We start from the raw sequence: 22,441 nt of genomic DNA on the forward strand, positions 1-22,441 counted from the left end.
TTTATCCATATGGTTAGTTTCAATGGACTCTAAATTGAAGTTGAAGGTCAGAATTACAGTGTCATTGCAGCTTCAAAGGGCTATAAACGATACCAAACAATGAATAAGGGTCTTATCTAGCAAAACGATCGGTCATTTAAAAAAAAATAAAAAATGCGATGCACGTTCCTGACTTCACGTAATACATAATTACGTTGAAAAGGTCACTGAATGTTTTCATCAAAAACCTTAACCCTTTAGGCGCCAGGGTTTTTTGGAAAAAATGCTGGATTTTGACATCAAGATTTCAAAAGCTTGTGGCTTGAAAGGGCTTAAAGATAGAGATCTACTGTAAATTAAAAAAATGTTGGGCATGACCGAAAGTTTATGTGGGGTGTAAATATACTCATCTAATTTGCATATTATGACGTCATCAGGGCTTGAATTTCATAATATTTAGGAAATAGTAGATATTGAATTGATGTTTGATTTTTTTTTTGTTGTTTTTGTCTTTTTCTCCTCATTCCAAATGATCAGAAAAGAGGAAACCAACAATAAAACAGGAGAAAGTAGTAAATTATTACTATATTACTGTGCCATAGTAAAATACATGTGCCTATTACTATATAGTAGTAAAACGCATGTGAACAGTAGCCTACTTTTTGATCAGTTCATCAGTAATATTCAGGAAATAATAGATATTGAATGGATGGTTGAACTTATTTGCATGTTGTTGTTGTTTTTTTGTCTTTTTATCCTCATTCCAAATGATCAGGAAAAGAGGAAATCAACAGTAAAACAGGAGAAAGTAGTAAATTATTACTATATTACTGTGCCATAGTAAAATACATGTGCCTATTTTTTGATCAGTTGACCAGCTATCTGTCCAATCAGGTATCTATGTGACAGTTTATAGTTCTTGAGAGTATGGTACCTCTCATTGCATGGCACAGCGCACAGACCGACCCCACACACCGCACCTGTACTGTCTGCCGGCGGCACTTAGAGCGCGCGCGATCAGAACAAACAGCGCAATCTGGCCGATTATCAGAGAGAAACAGCTCTCCTATGGACACTAAGACCACGTCCACCCCTGCCACCCCCATCCCCATTGGGCAAAGTGTTGAAATGATCACTTGTTTGTGCTTTGTGAACGATCGCGCCTTGCGCAGCGGCACAATTGCGCGGAAAAGGTGTACCGGGAGAAGCGCGATCATTAGACGACCGATCGTCATTTCCAAAAGGCAAATATTCCCCTTCAGAGTCAGAATCGGCCAATAACATTTGCAACACATCCTCACAGTACAACTTTTTATTAGCCGTTTGGCGATTTTCTCTCACAAATCTCACAATTTACTCAGACGCTATGAACTGAATTGCTTCCGCATTAATGACACGATAGCTCACTTACTATGCTATTTCCTCGAACAATTTTGGTCTAGAATCGAAGTACTACATGTCTGCCATCTAGTGGAAGGGAATACAAATGAGCCATTACACCAGATTAGGAACTACAGCCCATTTCATGAAGTATGACGTCTTGTCGCAATTTTTTCAACTGAAGAAAGAAATACAACATCTTGGATGACATGGGGGTGAGTAAATTATACGGAAATTTTAATTTGAAAGTGAACTAATCCTTTAACACATTTTACCCCATGTCACGTCTATACAGCTTATTTTCATATTATGTTTCACCACAAATTTTGTTTTTCTTTTTAAAATACTATATGGTATATTATTTCAAGTACTTCATCCACCACTGATTTTATTCTACATTTTTACTCAAAATTCATCAAAAAAAAAAGAAATTGTATATTATTATCTGTCAATTGACAAAAATGTCAGTAGAATTTAAAATCGACAAGAGAGGAAGATAAACATGTCTATTAATCAACCAAGTGGGCATGACTGTCAAACAATGTCGATAATTTCAAAATGCCCAAACATCGGACAACCAATGACTTAATGTAATGATTAATCCGCTAAGTTTTGCTGCTGGAGTTGTGTGAGGTGTACTGAAAGCAAGCGACATCTCTCGCTTCAGGCTTTATGTTCTCATCGAGGAGCAAGAAATGAAGAAGCCGATCAGAACGCTTTGAGCACTGATGGGAAATTGCTGTCATTTCAGTCCGCTCCCATACTCTATTCTAGACAGCCTGTCATTTTGTGCACTTTTTGGCAAAGATCTTACACTGGTCCCTTTCGAAGCTAGTATCGTTTGAGGAGAAACAAAACGATGATTTCAAAATTTACGTCTTCGGACTAGTAATAACCATTGACCTCACATCAGTTCGTGATTGACAGGCTGCCTCGAGGTTCATCAGGACTCAAAGAATCATCCACTGAACCAGTGCAGTCCTGATTGATGCCGCACTCGCATTTTTTCTTCATCGGGTTGCACATTATCTTCCTTTTAGAGCCATAAACCTGCTGTTGTGTTTCAGGCAAATAGACATTAGTGTCAAAGCAGTCTGGAAGTGGATATATTGGACAAATCAAAGATAGCAGGAATTACAGTGTAATAGCGCCTCAGGTGCCGGAGCACAGCTCTAATTCTGAGCATTAGGATGAGCTCTGGATATCAGCCGCTGCATTCAGCAGAGCCAGGGGAAATAAGTGCAATCTCACACAGGTCAAAGAGCCACAGAAACAACATAACAGCACTCCATCAGCAGAGGCCGGCGCTCCACCGCATGTTTAACCCCTTCACATTGAGAGGAGAGACACGGGTTAGCGTGCTGCAGCCCGTCTGACCGTCCGCGCTCTGACTGGCTGGAGGACAGGTGCGAGAGGAGGAAGAGGTGCATTCTTAAGTAGGACTTTAGCCACATCTCTTATAGACATCAGATCAAAGCAGCAATCAGCAAACCCTCAGAGATGCCAAAGCAGCGTTGAAGAGCCCGACGGGGAGCTGCATCAATGCCATTGATTGAACATGCCATCAGATCCAAGAGGAAAATCTCGCACTTCTGCTGCGCTTGGCTCTCAGAGGGAAGCGGCTCACTGTAAAAATGTTTATCATACTCATAATGCTCCAGCAATCATCTAAATGTGGAGTTTCAACCACGGTAAAACTACAGTCTGTATACTTACAGTTGTAATGTGTCATTATGAAACGCTCTGTAGTATGTCTGTCACAGTTTTGGCAGCTACCGTATATCCTGGAATATGTTTTTATCATCTGAAGCGTCTTATGACTTGTATTCTAAATCAAATAATATAATACCATTAGAGATCAAGCATTAGTTTACCATAGAATGTAATTCTATTCTAAGGTGCGTAATGTAATTTACCATAGATATATGATGTTTCTTTTTTGTTTGTATAACTGTTATAGTGCCCTTTATAGCACAATCTATGTAAAAGTTGGCATGTTTTTTTTAGAACCATATGCTGCCTGCATATGCTCACCTAGTTTCATGACGTTTTGAGTTTTAGTTTAGGAATTGTAGGCTTTTGGGTAAATTTGGCCATGCCCATTTTTAAATGACCTTGTTATACGGTATCTAACCAAAGTGTAAAGTTCAATTTTTTTGGGATAATTATTGACCTAGAGAATTGTACTTCAGTGTTTTTGTTTGTTTGTTTGTTTTTTTTGAGGTTGATCAGAAAACGGAGTAGTTCGCAAAAGTAGGTTTTTAACAATCTCAAATATTTAAATACTTTGATTGACTGATGCAAATGTGTTCATGATGACGCGATCTATCAAATAATATGAATACCTTGTGTATGTGATGTGTGAAAAGCATAATTTATAGGCCTATTCTCTCTGCAGATAATTTTCCTGCAATGGTTTGATTCCGATCGGGTGAAAAACATAGAACTAGTTTGCAAAAGTATGTTTTTCAAAAATGTTCAACTTGATGGTATAAGACACTTGAGTCTGCGACAAGCGCTTTAACAGTTATGAACGATTTTGTACTTTAGATTGCTTTAGTGCCCCCTTAGGCCGATCAGGGCAAGCCTTGTTGACATTGTGGACTGACTGTAATCTTTGAAAATCTTAGAAATTATAATAGGATGTCAGGGCTATGTGCTTGAAACCCTAAATATTTCATCTAATACTACTATGTCAGGAACAACCAGTTAGAAACATGAGTGATTTACAGTTGTACCGTATGATTCACTAAATATAACTGACTCAGAGTCATGCATTAGCGAATCACACTGCTCAGACTTCTCCTTATGCGTTCGATTTGCTAAGAAGAGCAAACCTTATTAATTTGTGCTGTAGATTCAGTTCTGTCTGGTGATGCTAGTGGTGCAGACACTACAAACTTTGCCTTTAAACACATCATATGTTTGAATTGTAATGTTTCCCTAGTTGCATTGAGTCTTCACTGTTTCGCATGTGCATTATTAAAACAATACTACAGTGACAGACTGTCTGCTCCTGTGGGACTGCAGATCCACCCGACCCGTTCCCAAAACTGAACTCACACACAGCTTCACTGTCTGCCTGTTTGCCAGAGGTGCCATTAAACAGCACAGGGAAGAGACTTCTCAAACTTTTTGTTGTTTTTGTTTTGAAATGTTTGGCGTGAAGTCACAACGGTGCTCAAAACCACTAGATACTTTGACAGGCCGGATTTGCTGAAACTGCATTAGCCAACCCTGCTAGTTCTGTCGTGTTCTGAGTGTGATGTGTGTCTGTGTCTCAGGTGGTCCAGCTGGAGGAGCTGCTGGCCGTCCGTCACTCCGTGTTCGTGGTGGGAAACGCCGGCACCGGCAAATCCCAGGTCCTCAAGTCTCTCCACAAGACGTATCAGAATATGAAGCGAAGGGCCGTGTGGGCCGACCTCAACCCCAAAGCAGTCACCAACGACGAGCTGTTCGGCATTATAAACCCAGCCACGCGCGAGTGGAAGGATGGTGAGGGCCGCCGCCGTTTCCAGTGCTTCCATCACAGCCCAATGCCAGACTCAACACGTGTGCTTTTCCCCCACAGGCCTCTTTTCTAATATCATGCGTGAGCTGGCCAACATCAGTCACACCGGGCCCAAGTGGATTGTCCTGGATGGTGATATCGATCCGATGTGGATTGAGTCGCTGAACACAGTAATGGATGATAACAAGGTAAAGCTGAGACAGCCAGAACTCCAGCTCAATATCAGCTTTCGCATGCAGCATTCAGATATATTTATGAAAGAGAGCGCATGAAAACAGCCTCACCTTTATGTGACCTTTCGCTGAGATGACGTGTGTGTGTGTGTGTCTAGGTGCTGACGCTGGCCAGTAATGAAAGGATTCCTCTGAACCCAAGCATGAGGCTGTTGTTTGAGATCAGTCACCTCCGCACTGCCACTCCAGCCACCGTCTCCAGAGCCGGTTTGTTTTCAGTCTAACTAACTAACTAACTAACTAACTAACTAACATTAATGATGCTGATGTTACAGCATGTCAAAACACTGCCTTCCCAATAATGAGATTTGTTTTGTTAATCTAGCATTTTTTTATTTTTAACAAAAAATATCTCTGTTTAATGTAATATAGTGTTGCATGGGTACTAATCAGACATGGTCATTTAAACATCCATTCTCATATGCCATATGGAGCATTAGGAATCAGATTAAATTTAATAAAATGATTCACAGATTCTTGCACATCTTGCATGCTTTTTTATTTTTTGTAGTGATGCAATGTACAAAATAATATAAGAATATTAATATTTGTATTGTTTCTTTTTTTGTTGTTGGGGTATTCAGTGTACAGGGTTAAAATTCAGTCATATGTTCAAAAGCTTTTATATATAAAAATATATATTATTTATTAATATTAATATTATTTTTATTGCTATTATTTTTTTATATTATATTTAAGATGGACATTTTATTTCAGATTTCAGCTCTTGCTTTCTGTGGGAAACGAACCCATAACCTTGGTATCGCTAGCACCATTCTCTACTATTTGATCTACAGGATTTTTTTTGTTACTGTAATCGAGATCTGAGTGTAGTTATAGCTATAATGTTGTAATGTACAACTACTTTTAAGAGGGTAGCTTGACTTTGCGGTCAAACAATCACCCAGAGATGGCAAAAGTACACACATCCTTCACTCAAGTAGAAGTATAGATACTCGTGTTTAAAAATACTCTGGTAAAAGTAGAAGAACTGACTACACTTTTTTACTCAAGTTACTTAAGTAAAAAGTACCCATTACTACTACCTGTTTTAGTGTCACGCTGGTAACTGGACCTCACGTTATATTGACACATTAATATAAAATAACTTGCATTTAATATTTTGTTAGCTAATAAATGTATCATGACTGAACAACCACCATGTAGAACAGGGCAGGACTGGGACAAAATTTCAGGCAAGGAAATCTCACACTCATCCAGGCCATCCCATACACCCACAACCAATTCTGAAACCACTGATAACCCTTTTTTTTTTTTTTTTTTTGTATGGCCATCACATTCATTAAATGTTCTCTATTGAACTGCACCTTCACTTGCATTTTCAGTCTTTTCATTTTCCATTATATCTATCTACATCTCACTTTGTGTGCATTTACTTTTTTTTTTTTTTTTAGATTGATTACAATCAGTTTTAATTTACAACCATAGTTTCACTACACATGTCATGGTTAGACTATAGTTAGTGTAGCAAAACCATGGTTATTGTTGTTACCATGGTTTAACTAGTAGCCATGGTTATTGTTGTTACCATGGTTTAACTAGTAGCCATGGTTATTGTTGTTACCATGGTTTAACTAGTAGCCATGGTTTTTGTTGTTACCATGGTTTAACTAGTAGCCATGGTTATTGTTGTTACCATGGTTTAACTAGTAGCCATGGTTTTTGTTGTTACCATGGTTTAACTAGTAGCCATGGTTTTTGGTTTGAATTTTTGTAAGGGTTGTGTTGTTATCTGCCCTCTAAACCTATTATAAAACGATATTTTATAACATCTGTCTGCTAAATTACTACTGTAACTTTACAGTAGATAATAATGATGTCCTTAATCATACAGTATTTTGAGTGATGATAGTAATTTAGTTTAGTTTATATTAGACTATTAGTAATGATCTGGCTGCTACAGCTAAGAGTTGCGAGCAGTTTAATTCTTAACCAAGTAAACAAACACAAAACTACAGCCTATTTACAAATGAAACTGACCTGCACTTGAAGTCATGAACAGCTCTCTGATCCACTCCATTCTCGAGTCTCTTGCATTGATTACTCCGATAGAAACCGATAGAAACTTTTTGGCGAAGACGTGGAGCGCGCACGAGCCGAATCGCGTTCCCAGTCAAGACTAACCGATTCATAATGTATTATAGATTTGTTATCGAATGTTGATCCACCAAAACTAAAGTAAAGAGTCTGGTTTGAAAATGTAAGAAGTAGAAAGTACAGATATTTGTTTAAAAATAAAATGTAGTCAGAAAAATAAATAGTGACGTAAAGTACAGATACCAGAAAAATCAACTTAAGTATTTGTACTTCGTTACTTCCCATCTCTGCAATCACCTCAATTTGAAGCTACAAATTAAAGACTAAAATTAAGTTCAAAAGTACAACTTAAGTATCTTCCACAACACTTCCTAGTCTGCATCACACTGAGCCAATAAACAACACCCTGAATGAGATCCAAAACTTATAATCTCATTATTTTACTGATGTGTCTCCAAACAGGTATTTTGTACATCAACCCTGCGGATTTAGGCTGGAATCCTCCTGTGTCCAGCTGGATTGACGGGAGGGAAGTCCAGTCAGAGAAGGCCAATCTGACCATTCTGTTTGACAAGTACCTCCCATCATGCCTCGACACGCTCAGGTCAAGGTAGAGTCATGAATGATTCTTGTCATGACCATATACGTCCAGTTAAAAATCACGTGCCATTTCTGAGTTCTGAGCGTAAACACTTGGCTCGTTAATATTAATTATAGGTCTCATAACAGAGAGTTCTTTGTAAGATTAAGCAATGTCAGCATGAACTAATTAATATTCATGAACTTGCTTCATGTAGCCTTTACTAGTGTTATTTTAGTATCACTGAGATGCTTTTACAGTTTTTATTCATCTTTATTTTAGTTTTGATTATTTTAGTACATCAAGTTGAACTAAATTTAAATTATATGTTGCCAACTAGCTGAAATAAATACCTTTTATATTTTATTTTTAACATTTAAGTAACACAAATGTTCTTTTTTATGGTTTTAGTTTTAATTAAGTATAATAACTGTTCATATAATTTTCATGTAAACCAAACCCAAATTAACATGACCAGAGAGGAAAACATCAAAATGACAAACATGTCAGACTGTTTCCAATCAGCAGCACAAACAAAAACCAGTCCACGTCAGTCCGGCTCAGTTTATTCTACAGTCACGTTACACATTAGCCGCAGTAAAACAGTGAAGAAATGTCCCTCAGCGTTATCCTCATTCAGAAGATATCGATTGACCTGCTGGTGCGTGAGTTGTCCTCCCTTTACAGTACGACTCCGCCAAACTCTTCAGTCAGTATTTATTCACTGAAGTCAGTTTTAATTTGACTTTGAAGATCTCTTTCTGTCTTTTGGAGGGTGAATACATTTCAGCTTCAGGAAATGCAGCTAGAGCCAAATGTATATTATGAAATGTAAATCAGGTGTGTGCGTGCCTTTGTGCTGCTTTCTATCCTGCTCCAGATTTAAGAAGATCATCCCACTTCCTGAGCAGAGTATGGTCCAGATGCTCTGCTTCCTCCTGGAGTGTCTCCTGATCCCAGAACACACCCCTCCAGACAGCCATAAGGATCTCTACGAGCTCTATTTTGTCTTTGCAGCCGTCTGGGCCTTCGGAGGGACCATGTTCCAGGATCAGGTGGATCTAATGTGACTAAATTACCGACTGAGCCTTAAAGTCACACACACAAACTGCTGTGTATTCTTATTTCCACACGATTTCATCATGAATGATGACTGTTTTTGTAATGTGTGTTTTGCTGCAGCTGGTGGATTACAGGGTGGAGTTCAGTAAGTGGTGGGTGACAGAGTTCAAAACCGTAAAGTTTCCGGCTCAAGGAACCGTATTCGATTACTACATCGATCCCGAGAGCAAAAAATTTGAGCCCTGGTCAAAAATGATTCCCAAATTTGTGATGGATCCTGACATCCCTCTTCAGGTGGGTACTGATGTGTTTGTATTTGTAGTTCTACAAAGTGCAGCAGTCTGACAACACTTGCACTGTAAATACTAGAATAAATACTACAATGTTGACAATACTACATGGGAAGCTGTGACGTCTACATAGTCAGTGACTCCAACAGCACTCCTCACATGAAAGCAGTGTTATTTCAATCTCTTTTTTTCTCAATAAAACTGGACAAAATTGTAAACTGTGACCATAAAACGCTAAAATAATAATGGTTAACTAATAAAGGTTAAAAAAGCAAAATATGATGATGATAAATAATACATGTAAATACTAGAATCATAAAATTCCAAGATACTATATAAAAGCCAGACTATGTAGTTGGATTACCAGTGTTATTTTATATGTACGTATATTAGTAATAATTTATATGTACAGTGGTGGCCAAAATTATTAGAACACACATTTTAGAGTGGCCTTTTATTGTGGCCAGCCTAAGGCACACCTGTGCAATAATCATGCTGTCTAATCAGCATCTTGATATGCCACACCTGTGAGGTGGATGGATTATCTCGGCAAAGGAGAAGTGCTCACTAACACAGATTTAGACAGATTTGTGAACAATATTTGAGAGAAATAGGCCTTTTGTGTACATAGAAAAAATCTTAGATCTTTGAGTTCAGCTCATGAAAAATGGGGGCAAAAACAAAAGTGTTGCATTTATAATTTTGTTCAGTGTAATTTAGTTAATAGAAGTTAATTGATAAAGAAAATATATTTATTATTTTTGAGAGCATCCTCATTTAACAGCATTTTTACAGAAGTGGCAAAAACTTTTTAACAATACTGTAGCTTTACAGGTAGGTTTCTTGAAGCATCTTGTAGACGTCTCCGTTTGTTCTGTTTCTTCATGTCATTTTTCTTCATTGAAATTTTCAGTGTGTGTATATATATATATATATATATATACTACAATAGACATGAAACATTGAGATATATTGAAAAATTTTATTTTAAATAAATTGAAAATGAATTAAATATTATTTAATTCATTTATTTTCATTTTCAATTTATTTTATTTTCAATTGCAGCTGACATTTTTTATTCCAGGTTAACAGGCTTTTTTATTTTAGTTTCTAATTAGGTTTTTAAATAGATATAATTATCCATACTTCCATAGCATAAATGTATCCATACTTTAAGATATTGAATGAATTATTTATTTATTCTTCTCAATTTGTCCTCTGTCTGGGATGTTTTTTGTTTTTACCTTATGCACAAAAGATGCTGTACACATGACGCTCCTTAGAATTTGGCAAGATCAAGTGATCTTGAATCTGGCTCGCGATGCTGTATACACAAGCAGCTCATGATGGCCATCATATCAGTGGTCATCTCTGAAAGTTGTTGAGTTATGAAGGTCATTGTGTTTGTGTCCTGCAGGCCTGCCTGGTCCACACCACAGAGACCATCCGTGTGCGCTACTTCATGGACCGTCTGTTGGAGAGGAGGCGTCCGGTCATGCTGGTGGGCAACGCTGGCACCGGAAAGTCTGTTCTGGTGGGAGACAAACTGGGTTCTTTAGACCCGGAGAAATACGCCATCAAAAACGCACCCTTCAACTACTACACCACGTCAGCCATGTTACAGGGTGTGTGTGTTTTCAGAAACACAATGTCTCTACTTTCTTCCATTAGACCCTGAACGTAGAAGTGCAACTTCAAGCCCTTTTGACAGTGACAGATTCTTGTGATCTAAAGCAAACACCCATGCCACATTCTTCCCAGCGTCAGCTGTTTTTGTGCCGTTGTCCTCCGCTGTCTTTGCAATCTGTTGGTTTGATATTTATCGCTCTGCAGCATGTTTAGCCATGTGTCTGTTCACTTACTGACACGCATTACAATCACAATCACATGCTTTAGCCTACACATGCTTTAGTATAATTAAAGACTAGGGTGCAAAATAAGGCCTGGAATTGTAAAAAAATATTAACATTATTTTCAGGAGAAATTATTATGTAAAAAATATTATATAATTTATATTATATAGTAATTATTTTTTATAGCTAATTCCTTTTTTTTTAAATATATATATGCATTTTGCAATCTTTTATGTACCGCTAGAAAAAAAACATATGTAGCATTTATATATAGTATATAGCATTTAAATGGATATCGTTAGTAACTGGATTGCATGTTGTGAAGTTACAAATGAACCTAAATTAAGTTTTAACTCAGTAGGAGCTAGTTAGTTTTAAATAAATAAAATGATTGACTACAGTTTGTGTACAAAATTAGAAAAATAAGTTTTTTTTTTTTTTCTGATCATGCTGTAGAAGGGATCCAATCTATGTTACTACTTGGGAGTCAATTAAAAGATATTACATTTGTAATATAACTAAAATGAATAATATCTATTAAAATGCATGCAATTAAAACAAAGTTAAAATAGCTTTAGCACACTGAGCTGAATATCATTTCAACAGATAAAATTATGACCAGTCAAAAACAGTTTTAATGTACTGATACAGACATTATATGTTAATATTGTTAGATAGTACTTTATAAAACATATCTAATAGTCAAACCCTCTTCAGTGCCATCCTATTTTTCATGCAATGCAGTTTTCTTGTAAAGTTTCTTCACGATGATGAGACTTTGTCTATGAACTCATTAACTTCATGTAATTTTGTTTGTTAAATCTGTGCTCACAAAGCATTTGAGAAACGCGTGTCTTCCCTGCAGCTGTTTTAGAGAAACCCTTGGAGAAGAAGGCAGGGAGGAACTACGGGCCACCGGGCAGCAAGCGCCTCATCTACTTCATCGATGACATGAACATGCCAGAGGTGGACGCGTATGGGACGGTGCAGCCGCACACACTGATCCGCCAGCACATGGACTACAGCCACTGGTACTGAGCGCCATTTATCACAGGATCTGACACAAACACACTTGTTATGATGGTGTGCCTTTACTCAGGTGGATCGTTTAATTGCTACATTCATGGCTTTGGTTACACGAGTGTTTTATGGTGTTAACCTGCATACAGTTAGGTCGATATATATTTGGACACAAGTACAATTTTTTTTATTATTTTAGCTGTTGACCAAAACATATTCAAGTTACAGTTATATAATGGATTCTACAAAACGAAATTCCGGAAATGTTGTGATGTTTTAATCAGAAATACCATTTTGCATAATACAAAAATACTACTCCAATTCATGTCCTACTTTATCCATCTGTTAAGATGAGGATGATGATCTGTTAAGTCTACTTCCTGTTCCATGACCAGAGCCTGCTCGGGGCCCACCAGAGTGGGAATCACCCCGTTGAAATGCGGCGACGGAGAGCCGAACTGAATACGATAGCCTTTCTCTACAGTATGCAGGACCCACTGAGACACATTTGGCAGTAGTTTCCACGCTGCCTAAGGGAACCAGTCTCTCGAGACTGGCCTCTGATGTACTCAGAGCTGCTAGCTCTGTGCCCTGAAGCGGAGAAACGGCAGGAGACGGCCGAACCATCAGCTCTAGAGACCTGGTGACGATGGAATTGACTGCGTCGCCGAACAGGCCAGAAGGCGCAAGCGGGGCGTCCATGAGGAGCACCCTATCCTTCTCTTGCATGTCGGACAGGGTCAACCACAAGTGTCTCTGCACAGCCACCAGTGCTACCATAGACCTGCCGATGGCGCGGGCAATATCTTCAGGCCTGAGCTCCTCTCCCTCATCTAGCTCCTTGAGCAGGTCGGCTTGGTACGCCTGTAACACTGCCATGGTGTGTAGACACGCACCAGCCTGACCTGCAGCCGCGTACCCCTTGCCCACCAGCACTGAATTTGTGAGCAGTGGCTTGGTAGGCAAGGTCGGAGCCTTTAGAGACGATGCCGTGCGAGGGGACAGATAGCTCGCAAGCGTCTATTCCACCCGGAGCATCCACACCGAGGAGCAGGCTCCGACGTGAAGGTGGTGGTCTGACACGCAGAAATCTCTCATCTAACTTGCTTTTCTGCGGTTCGGCCGGTTTCTCGGCGGGCCAGCTGATGTTCGACTTGGCCACCGCACGAGTAACCTCCACGAGCTCCTCATACTGGGGCTCCTCATACTGAGGGTGCGAAACCTCATCGACGCTCTCCACATCAACCTCCTCAGAGGAAGATAGGAGAAGTGTCGAGCCGCCTCCCTGGGGGGAAGAAACCATGGAGCGGGCTTCTGATCCCGGGGAGCGGCCGCTGGGTCTGATAGGCTGGGAAGAAGTCTCCATTTCCTCTGTCAGATCCACCTGGGAGCCCCACGAGTGCAGCCGCCGCTCTGCCACGGCGGCAGCGGGACCAGCACCGCGGGGAACGCTGGCAAAGACTGTCTCGCGAAAGAGAGCCTTCCAGGAGCGAAGTACACGCAGCGAGAGACGCCCGCAATGCGGGCAGTCGGCTCCCTCGAGAGCTGACTCTGCGTGACTTGCTCCCAAGCAGACCACACAGAGTATCCCCCGCAGTGATGTAGCGTCTGAAATGGGGAACACACGGTCTGAAATGCGATCTGCTGTCGCCCAAGTGCTTAGACTTCTGAGCACTCTTAGACATGTTTCACTGGAGCTTATAGTGTGCTTATAAGGGACAAACAACACTAAATAAGACTTACAACATAAAATGACAGTACACACAGACAGAGAGGCGGTTGCTGAATGACAAAAAGCAAACGCCTGACGCTGCTTTTATGCTTCCCGGTCGGTGACGTCACCCGCCTATAACGTCTCGCCCTTCCATTGGGCAGATTACACACGTGGTTCAGAGAGCGGTCACGCTGAAAGCGTTCCCCTAGCGTTTTGACGCAGCTCGAGTTCCTGGAAGGAAAACACATACTTTTGAGTTTTGTCCATGGAATTTGTTGTCTCATATTTAAAGCCCCTCTCAAATTATAACACCCCTGTCTATCTGTGAATAATTGTTGACTATATCCAGTTTGAAGACGTCTGGGCATGAGTTTTATGAATTTCTGGAGTTTTGGTGTTGGAATTTGGTCTCATTCTTGCCAGCTGCTGAAGGGTTCGTGGTCATCTTTGACGTATTTTTCGTTTAATGATGCACCAAATGTTCTCTAGAGGTAAAAGATCTGGACTCCAGGCAGGCCAATTCAGCACCCGGACTCTTCTACTACGAAAGCCATGCTGTTGTAATAGCTGCAGTATGTGGTTTTGCATTGTCCTGTTGAAATACACAAGGCCTTCCCTGAAATAGACGTCATCTGGAAGGGAGCATATGTAGCTCTAAAACCTTTATATATGTTGCGGTCCTACTCTACTGAGTGAGATTTGAACCGTGGTCTCCGGCGTGGGAGGCGGGCACTCTAACGAGGAAGCTAAAGGCCACCAGCACGTACTTGCCTACGTCTGTTACATACAGTATACCTTTCAGCATTCATAGTGCCTTCCAAAACATGCAAGCTGCCCATACCATATGCACTTATGATAACACACGGTGTCCGTGATTTCCAACAAGAATGTCAAATTTGGACTCGTTGCCCATAGAACACTTTTCCACTTTGAAACAGTCCATTTTAAATGAGCCTTGACCCACAGGACACGACGGTGCTTCTGGACCAAGTTCACAAATTCATTTTTGCATGATAGAGCTTTAGTTGGCATCTGCAGATGGCACGGCGGATTGTGTTTACCGACAGTGGTTTCTGGAAGTATTCCTGGGCCCATTTAGTAATGTCAATGATAGAATCATGCTGATGAGTGATGCAGTGTCATCTGAGGGCCCGAAGGCCACGGGCATCCAACAAAGGTCTTCAGCCTTGTCCCTTACGCACAGATATTTCTCCAGTTTCTCTGAATCTTTTGATGATGTTATGCACTGATGATGATGAGATTCCACAATCTTTGTATGCTCTCTCACAGATTGGAGAGCCTCTGCCCATCTAAGACATCCCTTTTATAGCTAATCATGTTACAGACCTGATGTCAATTAACTTAATTTGTAGCTAGATGTTCTCCCAGCTGAATAGTTAAAAAAAATTATTGCTTTTTCAGCCCTTTGTTTCCCCCGTGCCAACTTGAGCACTGTAGCAGGCATCACATTTGAAATGAGCTCATTTAGTGGATAAAAGTGTAAACTTTCTCCGTTTAAACATTTGATATGTTCTCTGTTCTATTGCGAATAAAATATTGGCTCATGTGATTTGAAACTCTTTTAGTTTTTATTTTATTCAAATTTAAAAAACATCCCAGCATTTATGGAATTTGGGTTGTAAACAAAATATCAAAAATGAACATTTTATCTATGGTTATATGTATTTGTCCAATTACATTTGAGCCCTTGAAAATGGGGGGACTGTGTATAAAAATGGTTGTAATTCCTAAACATTTTATGTTATATTTTTGTTCAACTCCTTGAATTAAAGCTTAAAGTCTGTACTTTAATTTTAATTTTATTCTGGTGGCATACAGAGCCGAAATTCTGAAAATTGTGTCAGTGTCCAAATATATATGGACCTAACTGTGTATTGGTTGAGATGGTCCAGTTGCAGGGCGGTCACTGCATGCGGTGTGTCTACTGTTGGTTTGCAGTCTCTGGTGTGTCTGTTAGATGTGAGATGAGCTGAGAGCAGCTGAAGTCAGTGTATCTGTGAGCTGCATTGGCTTTAGCACAGACACGCCGTGCATACAGAGCGTGTTTGTGTGTGACTGATGAACGCCGTGTCCTCTCAGGTACGACAGGAGCAAGCTGCAGTTGAAGGAGATTCACAATGTGCAGTACGTGTCCTGCATGAACCCGACGGCCGGCAGCTTCACCATCAACCCTCGCCTGCAGGTACTGATATCAGGGAGATTCTACAGCACAGTCTGTCTGACACAGAGTTTGCTGTCACTTCATAAATACACAAGTGTTTGTTTCACTATAACTTACACTGGATTTTCTATCAGGTTAATGATATTTGCTATCACCTAACCCCACCACTAAACTTACCCATTACAGAAAAAATATATATATATATATTTTGGCTGATTTATATACCTTTTTAACTAGTGGGAACCAGTAAAATGTTCTCACTAGTGGGTTGTCAGAGTATTTTACAATATACTGTAAGTAAAGTACAAGAACAGTCCCACACACACACACTATCGTTTAGTAGTTGTTGTTTTTTTTGTTTTTTTCAACCTTCAAATTTGTTTTCCCAAAAATACTTCACTCGCCATTTTAATTGGTTTAATAATAGCTTTTGCAAGCTAAACAAAAACTGTACTGTTAGATTGACATGAAATACATTAGGAGTCATAAGAAATTTACACTACTGATAAAAAAAAGTTATTTATAACATTAAAACAATTATATTACAGAACAGTGTTGTTCTTTTGAACTTTCAGTTCATCAAAGAATCCTAAAAAATAAAAAGATATCACGGTTTCCACAAAAATATTGAGCAGCACAACTGTTTTCAACATTGATAATAATCAGAAATGTTTCTTGAGCAGCAGATCAGCATATTAGAATGACTTCTGAAGGATCATGTGACACTTAAGACTGGAAAATTCAGCTTTGATCACAGGAATAAATGACATTTTACAGTAGATTCAGAGAATAGGAAATAGCTATTTTAAACTGTATTAATATTTCACAGTATTTCTGTATTTTTATTTAAATACATGCAGCCTTGGCGAATATAAAATATAAGACTTTATAGAGTTCAGTACAGTTCACCAAACATGTTTGAGTGTCGAACACATATTTTGAAGAATGTTGGGAATCAAAACTTGATACAACGTATAATTGTATTTTGTAGATGTGTGATATTATGTGAGCTGTCGAAACTGAAGCGTGTGGTTTAATGCGAAGCTGTTGAACTATTGCTTTATTTCAGAGGCATTTCTCTGTGTTTGCGCTCTCGTTTCCCGGTGTGGAGGCTCTGAACACCATCTACTGTAGCATCTTGAGTCAGCATCTGCGCGGCGTGGGATTCCCAGCCGTTCTGCAGAAGAGCTGCTCTCAGCTGGTTCAGCTGGCCCTGGCCTTCCATCAGCGCATCACCGCAACCTTCCTGCCCACCGCCATTAAATTCCACTACATCTTCAACCTGCGCGACCTGTCCAACATTTTCCAGGTACTCCGATCACACTCCAGCAGATGCGAATTGTGATCTTTCAGTAATAATCCATTAATCCCGGTAATCAATGTGAGGAAATTACTTACCTGCTGTTCCTCCATCTCGCTCTTTTCAGCTGGAGAAAGTTTTATAATCTGGTCTATGTCTAATATTCGTTTTATACAAATCATGAGCTCTGAGTTTGAAGAGAAAACAGTGTGAGTAATTTCTCTCTAACACGTTGACATGATATGCAGATTGATTAACTCTAGAACAGGTCATGAAAACAGCACTGTCAGAAAGCCACCTATCAGCTTCTGATGTTTCTCTTTGCAGTCAGAAATGAATAATTAATGTTTTTTTTTTTTTCATGTGCACATTGTGACAAAAGCATAACATTACTTTTAATTAATGCATAAAATTGATTTTTTTCTTCTAATTAGCAGACACAAATATGATCACATTTAAATCCACTCCATTCTCAACCTAGTTAAGGAAGTCAACATCATTATCCAGATGCATAAACAGTTCAGTCCGTCCACCTTTTAAGTGCGGCTCTGCTGTCCCAGGTCTTGTTATTGTGCTGGATTAGACAAACGCCCTTTGGATTTCATTGTTTTAAAATGGCTTTACTGAGCCCCGTTTCCTCGCTTTAGCGATGATGAAAGCTGGAAAAGAAGAGAATAGCCTCTGAAGCTCCACTCATTGTTGTGGGTGCAGCCAGAGTAATGAAGCGAAATGAGAGCGGGAGAAAGGAGCAGATGAGACGCAGCTGAAGGAACATTTGAAGTGTGGCCCTTAGTTCTGCCTTACTAATTCAGCTCACAGTTCAGCAGCCGGAGGACAGAGAGACACCACTGCCTCACAGCCGATCTCACGACACGTTCCCTCTGAGCTTTCCATAAGGCTTCGTCTGCAGCTCTTTTTTACTTATCTTGACTGCATGTTCAGTGTTTCTGTTGAATCGAGACAGCGGCGATTGCCGGTTATTTCTCAGACCTCTTTAATTGGTTGGCGATACACAGTATTAAAAGTCTCCTGTTACACCGAGAGGGCCCCAAAGGTGCAATCTTATCCAATTTGTTTTTGTGAACTCTTTAAAAAAAATTAAAAGGCTTCCTGTTCGCCCCACAGCCAAGAAATAGTTTCCCATTTTATAAAAGTTTTTCAGATGCTGCCGATAGGTACTTCATTTCAGCGTGGTGATTGACGTGAAGTCATTAATTTATAGCCATGGTGTGAGGAAATGCTCGGATAATTAGGCTCCCTTGAGGACTGGATGGGAAGCACTGCCGTATGTCATCTGAACGGAGTTCCTCAGGCGCTGTCCGGCCGTGACTGGACCTGTATCTCACTGAGCAGCGATGGGCCATCGGTTTGATTTATTTGTTTTCAAAGGAGGCTCATCGCTGTGGAAATGGCGTCTGAAGAGCCGTGTGTGTGACTGAGATTCACTGCAGTGCAGGAGCGCAGAATAATGAACAGCAGCAGCAGCAGGTTCAGATTTATGGAGCATTTACAGCTTTAGAATTTAATCAATTCATCTGAATTGGGGTGTTTTGGCTAGTTTTATACTGTTATCCCAGACTTTTAGTCATAAAAACTGATAAAACAGAGTGATTAACAATAATAAGTGTATATAAAAAAATTAGTAAGTACATATGAATAAAATAATACATTTAAGACAAACAAACAATTTCATGTAATTTCACATGTGGAAATGTGGTTCAGAAAAAAAAAGATTGAGAATGTGCATGGGGTGTTTTCAGGTCGTTTATATTCTGATGAAACATCCAGCGATGTCGAGTAGATTTAGGAATTTATGGAATAGCAGGTTTGCTGGATGGTTGATTAGGATTCAGTAGACAACATCTAAAATAGACATGTTTATTGCAGTTTTAGTGATTATTTGTTTGATTCAGAATTTAAATGGTTATACTTTGTTTCGTGAGCTTTTATGTAGCTTTAGCAGAGGAAGAAAGCATCTAAACGCGGTGTGTTCAGACAGGTCTGTGCTAGAATAGAGCTCATTCTCCAGTGATGAATAGCTGTGGCAAAGTCAGAGGAGCTCCAGAGTGTCAGAATGAATGCTGAGGAGAAATCAGACTGATGCTCGCTGTAAATCCAGCGTCAGACACTCTTTGGAGCGGTGTATGGACTCCGGGACAGACCTCACAGCCGAGAGGCTGTTTATCCTTCCTCCTGATGGTTAATCAATATGAATTTGAGTTCTGGATCACACCAGATGATGCTTTCAGGGATCCATTCGAGCATGCAGGATGACTACTGTCTTACCCGTGGTTCCTGGGTCAATTTTTTTATCGATCTTCTTATTTTGGACATTGATGATAGTGCCTCGGTCACTTTTAAAGACCTGTAGCAGTGTAGTGTTCTCTAGTACATTGACACAAAGGATGTCAATGTTTTATAATGAGGAAATTTAAAAACTGTGCCTGTTCTGGTGCCTGAAATCCCTCTTAGTCTCGTTAGAAGACTGTAGAGTTTAAAGTGGTGCAATATATGGTATTAGACGGATCAGTTGTAGCTCTTTCCCCAAATCACTGGTGGTCAAAAATCAATGGTTTGTTCTTCTCTCTTTACAATCCAACAGTTCAGTGTTTTTGAGCATCTTTCTCCATTGAATTGTAATGATATCTGCTCATTATGCTTTTGTTTTATTGCTTTGCCACTGAGAGACGCATACAAAGACGCATACAAAAATGTTATGCAGTAGTTTGGCATTTGAAATGTCTGGAGAAATGATAACCCTTTGTTATTGCAGTTTGTCTGTTTGATTTCAGGGCATCCTGTTCTGTACCAGCGAGTGTCTGAAGACTCCTCAGGACCTGGTGAAGATCTACCTTCACGAGTCCAACCGGGTTTACCGCGACAAGATGGTGGAAGAAAAAGATTTCGACATCTTTGACAAGCTGCAGTTAGAAATGGTGAAAAAGTTCTACGAGGTGAGAGTTTGTTTGACTGGAGAGAGTCATTAAAGGTCAGTGCTAATCAGAGCAAAACCCTGCCAGTCCACCAAATTGGGGGAAAAAATTATTTATGTTGCTTTTCTCTCCTGAGGCTTATGAGTGAACTCTGTGCAGGAAAGCGAAGGAGAGAAATCACACTGTCCTTCTTTACTTCTGCTCGCCTTTAAAGCAACATCTAATCACCTGACATACACACACATGTTGATCAACACATGAAATACACAGATTTCCATTGGTTTTGGAGAGGGAAAGATCTCCGACCGCTATGAATTCTTAGGGTGGTGATTGTTTGATTTACATGAGCTCCTTCCCAAGGCAGCAGCGCTCAACCTTAGTTATTCACCTTTTAATATTTCATGGAGTTTTAAGGCTGCTTTTATTCCCACCAGGATATGGAGGAGACCTTAGAGGAGACCAGGGCCATGAATATGTACTGCCATTTTGCCACGGGCATCGGTGAACCCAAATACATGGCGGTGCAGTCCTGGGGGAGCCTGAACAAGACCCTGCTGGAAGCTCTTGACAGCTACAACGAAGTCAATGCGGTTATAAACCTTGTTCTGTTCGAGGATGCCATGTCTCATATGTAAGAGAGCCAGAAAGAGCTTCTGCTGATGGATGAACATCTGGGCACTACTTTAGACTGTGCAACGTATACCAGAAAACAGTTCGGGATCAGTTACGATAGTGTACTAGACAGCTAAACATCCTAAAACCCTCTTGAGAAAGTTTGATATCACCTTAACGAAAGTTATGTATCTCTAAATTTGCCCTTTTTAATTCGCACTCAAACGCATTTAGATGGATCTCTTTGGTGCGCCTTGTTGTTTTTGAATGCCCGCTGCTAACAGTGTATTTTCAAGCAGTGTTTCCCACAAACTTAAACTCTATTTATGGTGGCACTTCCACAGGGGGATTTAATTTATAACTTTGATATGATAACAATATCGATATTCTATACCATTTTTGATACCACAGAGAAAAACTGCCACAACTTTAAGGGCATACCAGTTTTATTGAAAGATAAATATAACAAGGCTAGAACATAACAATGAGGTATATATTTACATTAACGGAAACAACTTGAGGTGGTAAAACACTGGAGAAAAACTTTTCCTACTTTTACCCAAAATAGGTTGGTGATAATGTAAAAAAGTTAATAAATAAATGAATTTATAAATTCTGTATAATTACAACAACTTCCTTAAAACCAATTAATTGACTAGCAACTCACCAACTAATTGATTTTTAAATTATGTACACGCAATTTTGCATCCAGACCAAATCACTGGTGATATTTGGCTTTTGTGCCGATTCTAAACTCTACTGACAGAATAATAAACAAATCCGCTTTCAGGTTTTTTAGTGAGTTATTAGTCTTCATTTCAGTATATTTTGCTGTCATTGGATGGTCCTGCTATGAATTAATCAGCATTAAACACACTAATAATAAGTACTATCCATTGATAAACCAGTAAGCTAATCTTAGTGGTTGATTTTTCAGGACAAACCTTTTCATGGATTTAGGCATTACTCAGCAGGATGAAGTTTGATTCTTCAAAGTTGATCTCCTTAACCCTTCTGACCCTCGTCTCTCCTGCTTCAGCTGCCGTATCAATCGGATCCTGGAGTCTCCGCGGGGAAATGCTCTGCTGGTCGGGGTGGGCGGCAGCGGGAAGCAGAGCCTGACCAGGCTGGCGGCGTTCATCAGCTCCCTGGAGGTCTTTCAGATCACGCTGAAGAAAGGATACGGCATCCCTGATCTCAAGGTTTGCTCCGTTTATTAGCCCGAACCAAAACAAAACATGCTTGTAGATTGGCTTGCATTGCTATGAATCACACTGAATCTCCACTGAAACCGCTTGCTATTTGCCCTATCAAATATTCATTGTAATGCTCCTCACCAGAGCATAGATCACATAGCTTCAAATTCACACTCGGCCCTGCAAAAGTCTGAAAAAAATAATGGAATAATTAGGGATTACCAGAGGAGCTCTTGAGCACAATATGAGATTGCAGAGCTCATCTGCCTTCATGCCTGTAATGTTTCATCTCTTAGCGTTCTGCTGGGACTGTTCCAGGACGAGGAGCTCATGGCGTACGACTGTTGTTTTGTGTTTTTTTAGACCGATCTGGGCGCACTGTACATTAAAGCTGGCGTGAAGAATATTGGCACAGTGCTCCTCATGACAGATGCCCAGGTTGCAGATGAGAAGTTCCTCGTGTTGGTGAACGACCTTTTAGCATCTGGTAAGCTTTGCTGTGTGTCTGTGCCCACTTGCATCACGTAGAGCTTGCTTT

General features: G+C 39.9%; 1 protein-coding gene across 1 annotated transcript in view; it reads left to right on the forward strand.

Moving 5' to 3' along the window:
• Window positions 1–22,441, forward strand: part of dnah9 (dynein, axonemal, heavy chain 9) — a gene marked incomplete at its 5' end in the record, with an annotated part of 106,009 nt that overhangs the window by 41,262 nt on the left and 42,306 nt on the right. The window contains 14 exons of the mRNA XM_079398499.1: window positions 4,644–4,854; window positions 4,931–5,058; window positions 5,202–5,310; window positions 7,624–7,771; window positions 8,622–8,796; window positions 8,924–9,097; window positions 10,511–10,718; window positions 11,812–11,977; window positions 15,781–15,883; window positions 16,932–17,171; window positions 19,955–20,116; window positions 20,530–20,726; window positions 21,747–21,909; window positions 22,267–22,390. Of these exons, the coding sequence (XP_079254625.1) occupies window positions 4,644–4,854; window positions 4,931–5,058; window positions 5,202–5,310; window positions 7,624–7,771; window positions 8,622–8,796; window positions 8,924–9,097; window positions 10,511–10,718; window positions 11,812–11,977; window positions 15,781–15,883; window positions 16,932–17,171; window positions 19,955–20,116; window positions 20,530–20,726; window positions 21,747–21,909; window positions 22,267–22,390 (2,308 nt within the window). The remainder of the gene's footprint in view (window positions 1–4,643; window positions 4,855–4,930; window positions 5,059–5,201; window positions 5,311–7,623; window positions 7,772–8,621; window positions 8,797–8,923; window positions 9,098–10,510; window positions 10,719–11,811; window positions 11,978–15,780; window positions 15,884–16,931; window positions 17,172–19,954; window positions 20,117–20,529; window positions 20,727–21,746; window positions 21,910–22,266; window positions 22,391–22,441) is intronic.

Source organism: Barbus barbus (assembly GCF_936440315.1).
Source record: "Barbus barbus genome assembly, chromosome: 38".
Classification (NCBI taxonomy): Eukaryota; Metazoa; Chordata; class Actinopteri; order Cypriniformes; family Cyprinidae; genus Barbus; species Barbus barbus.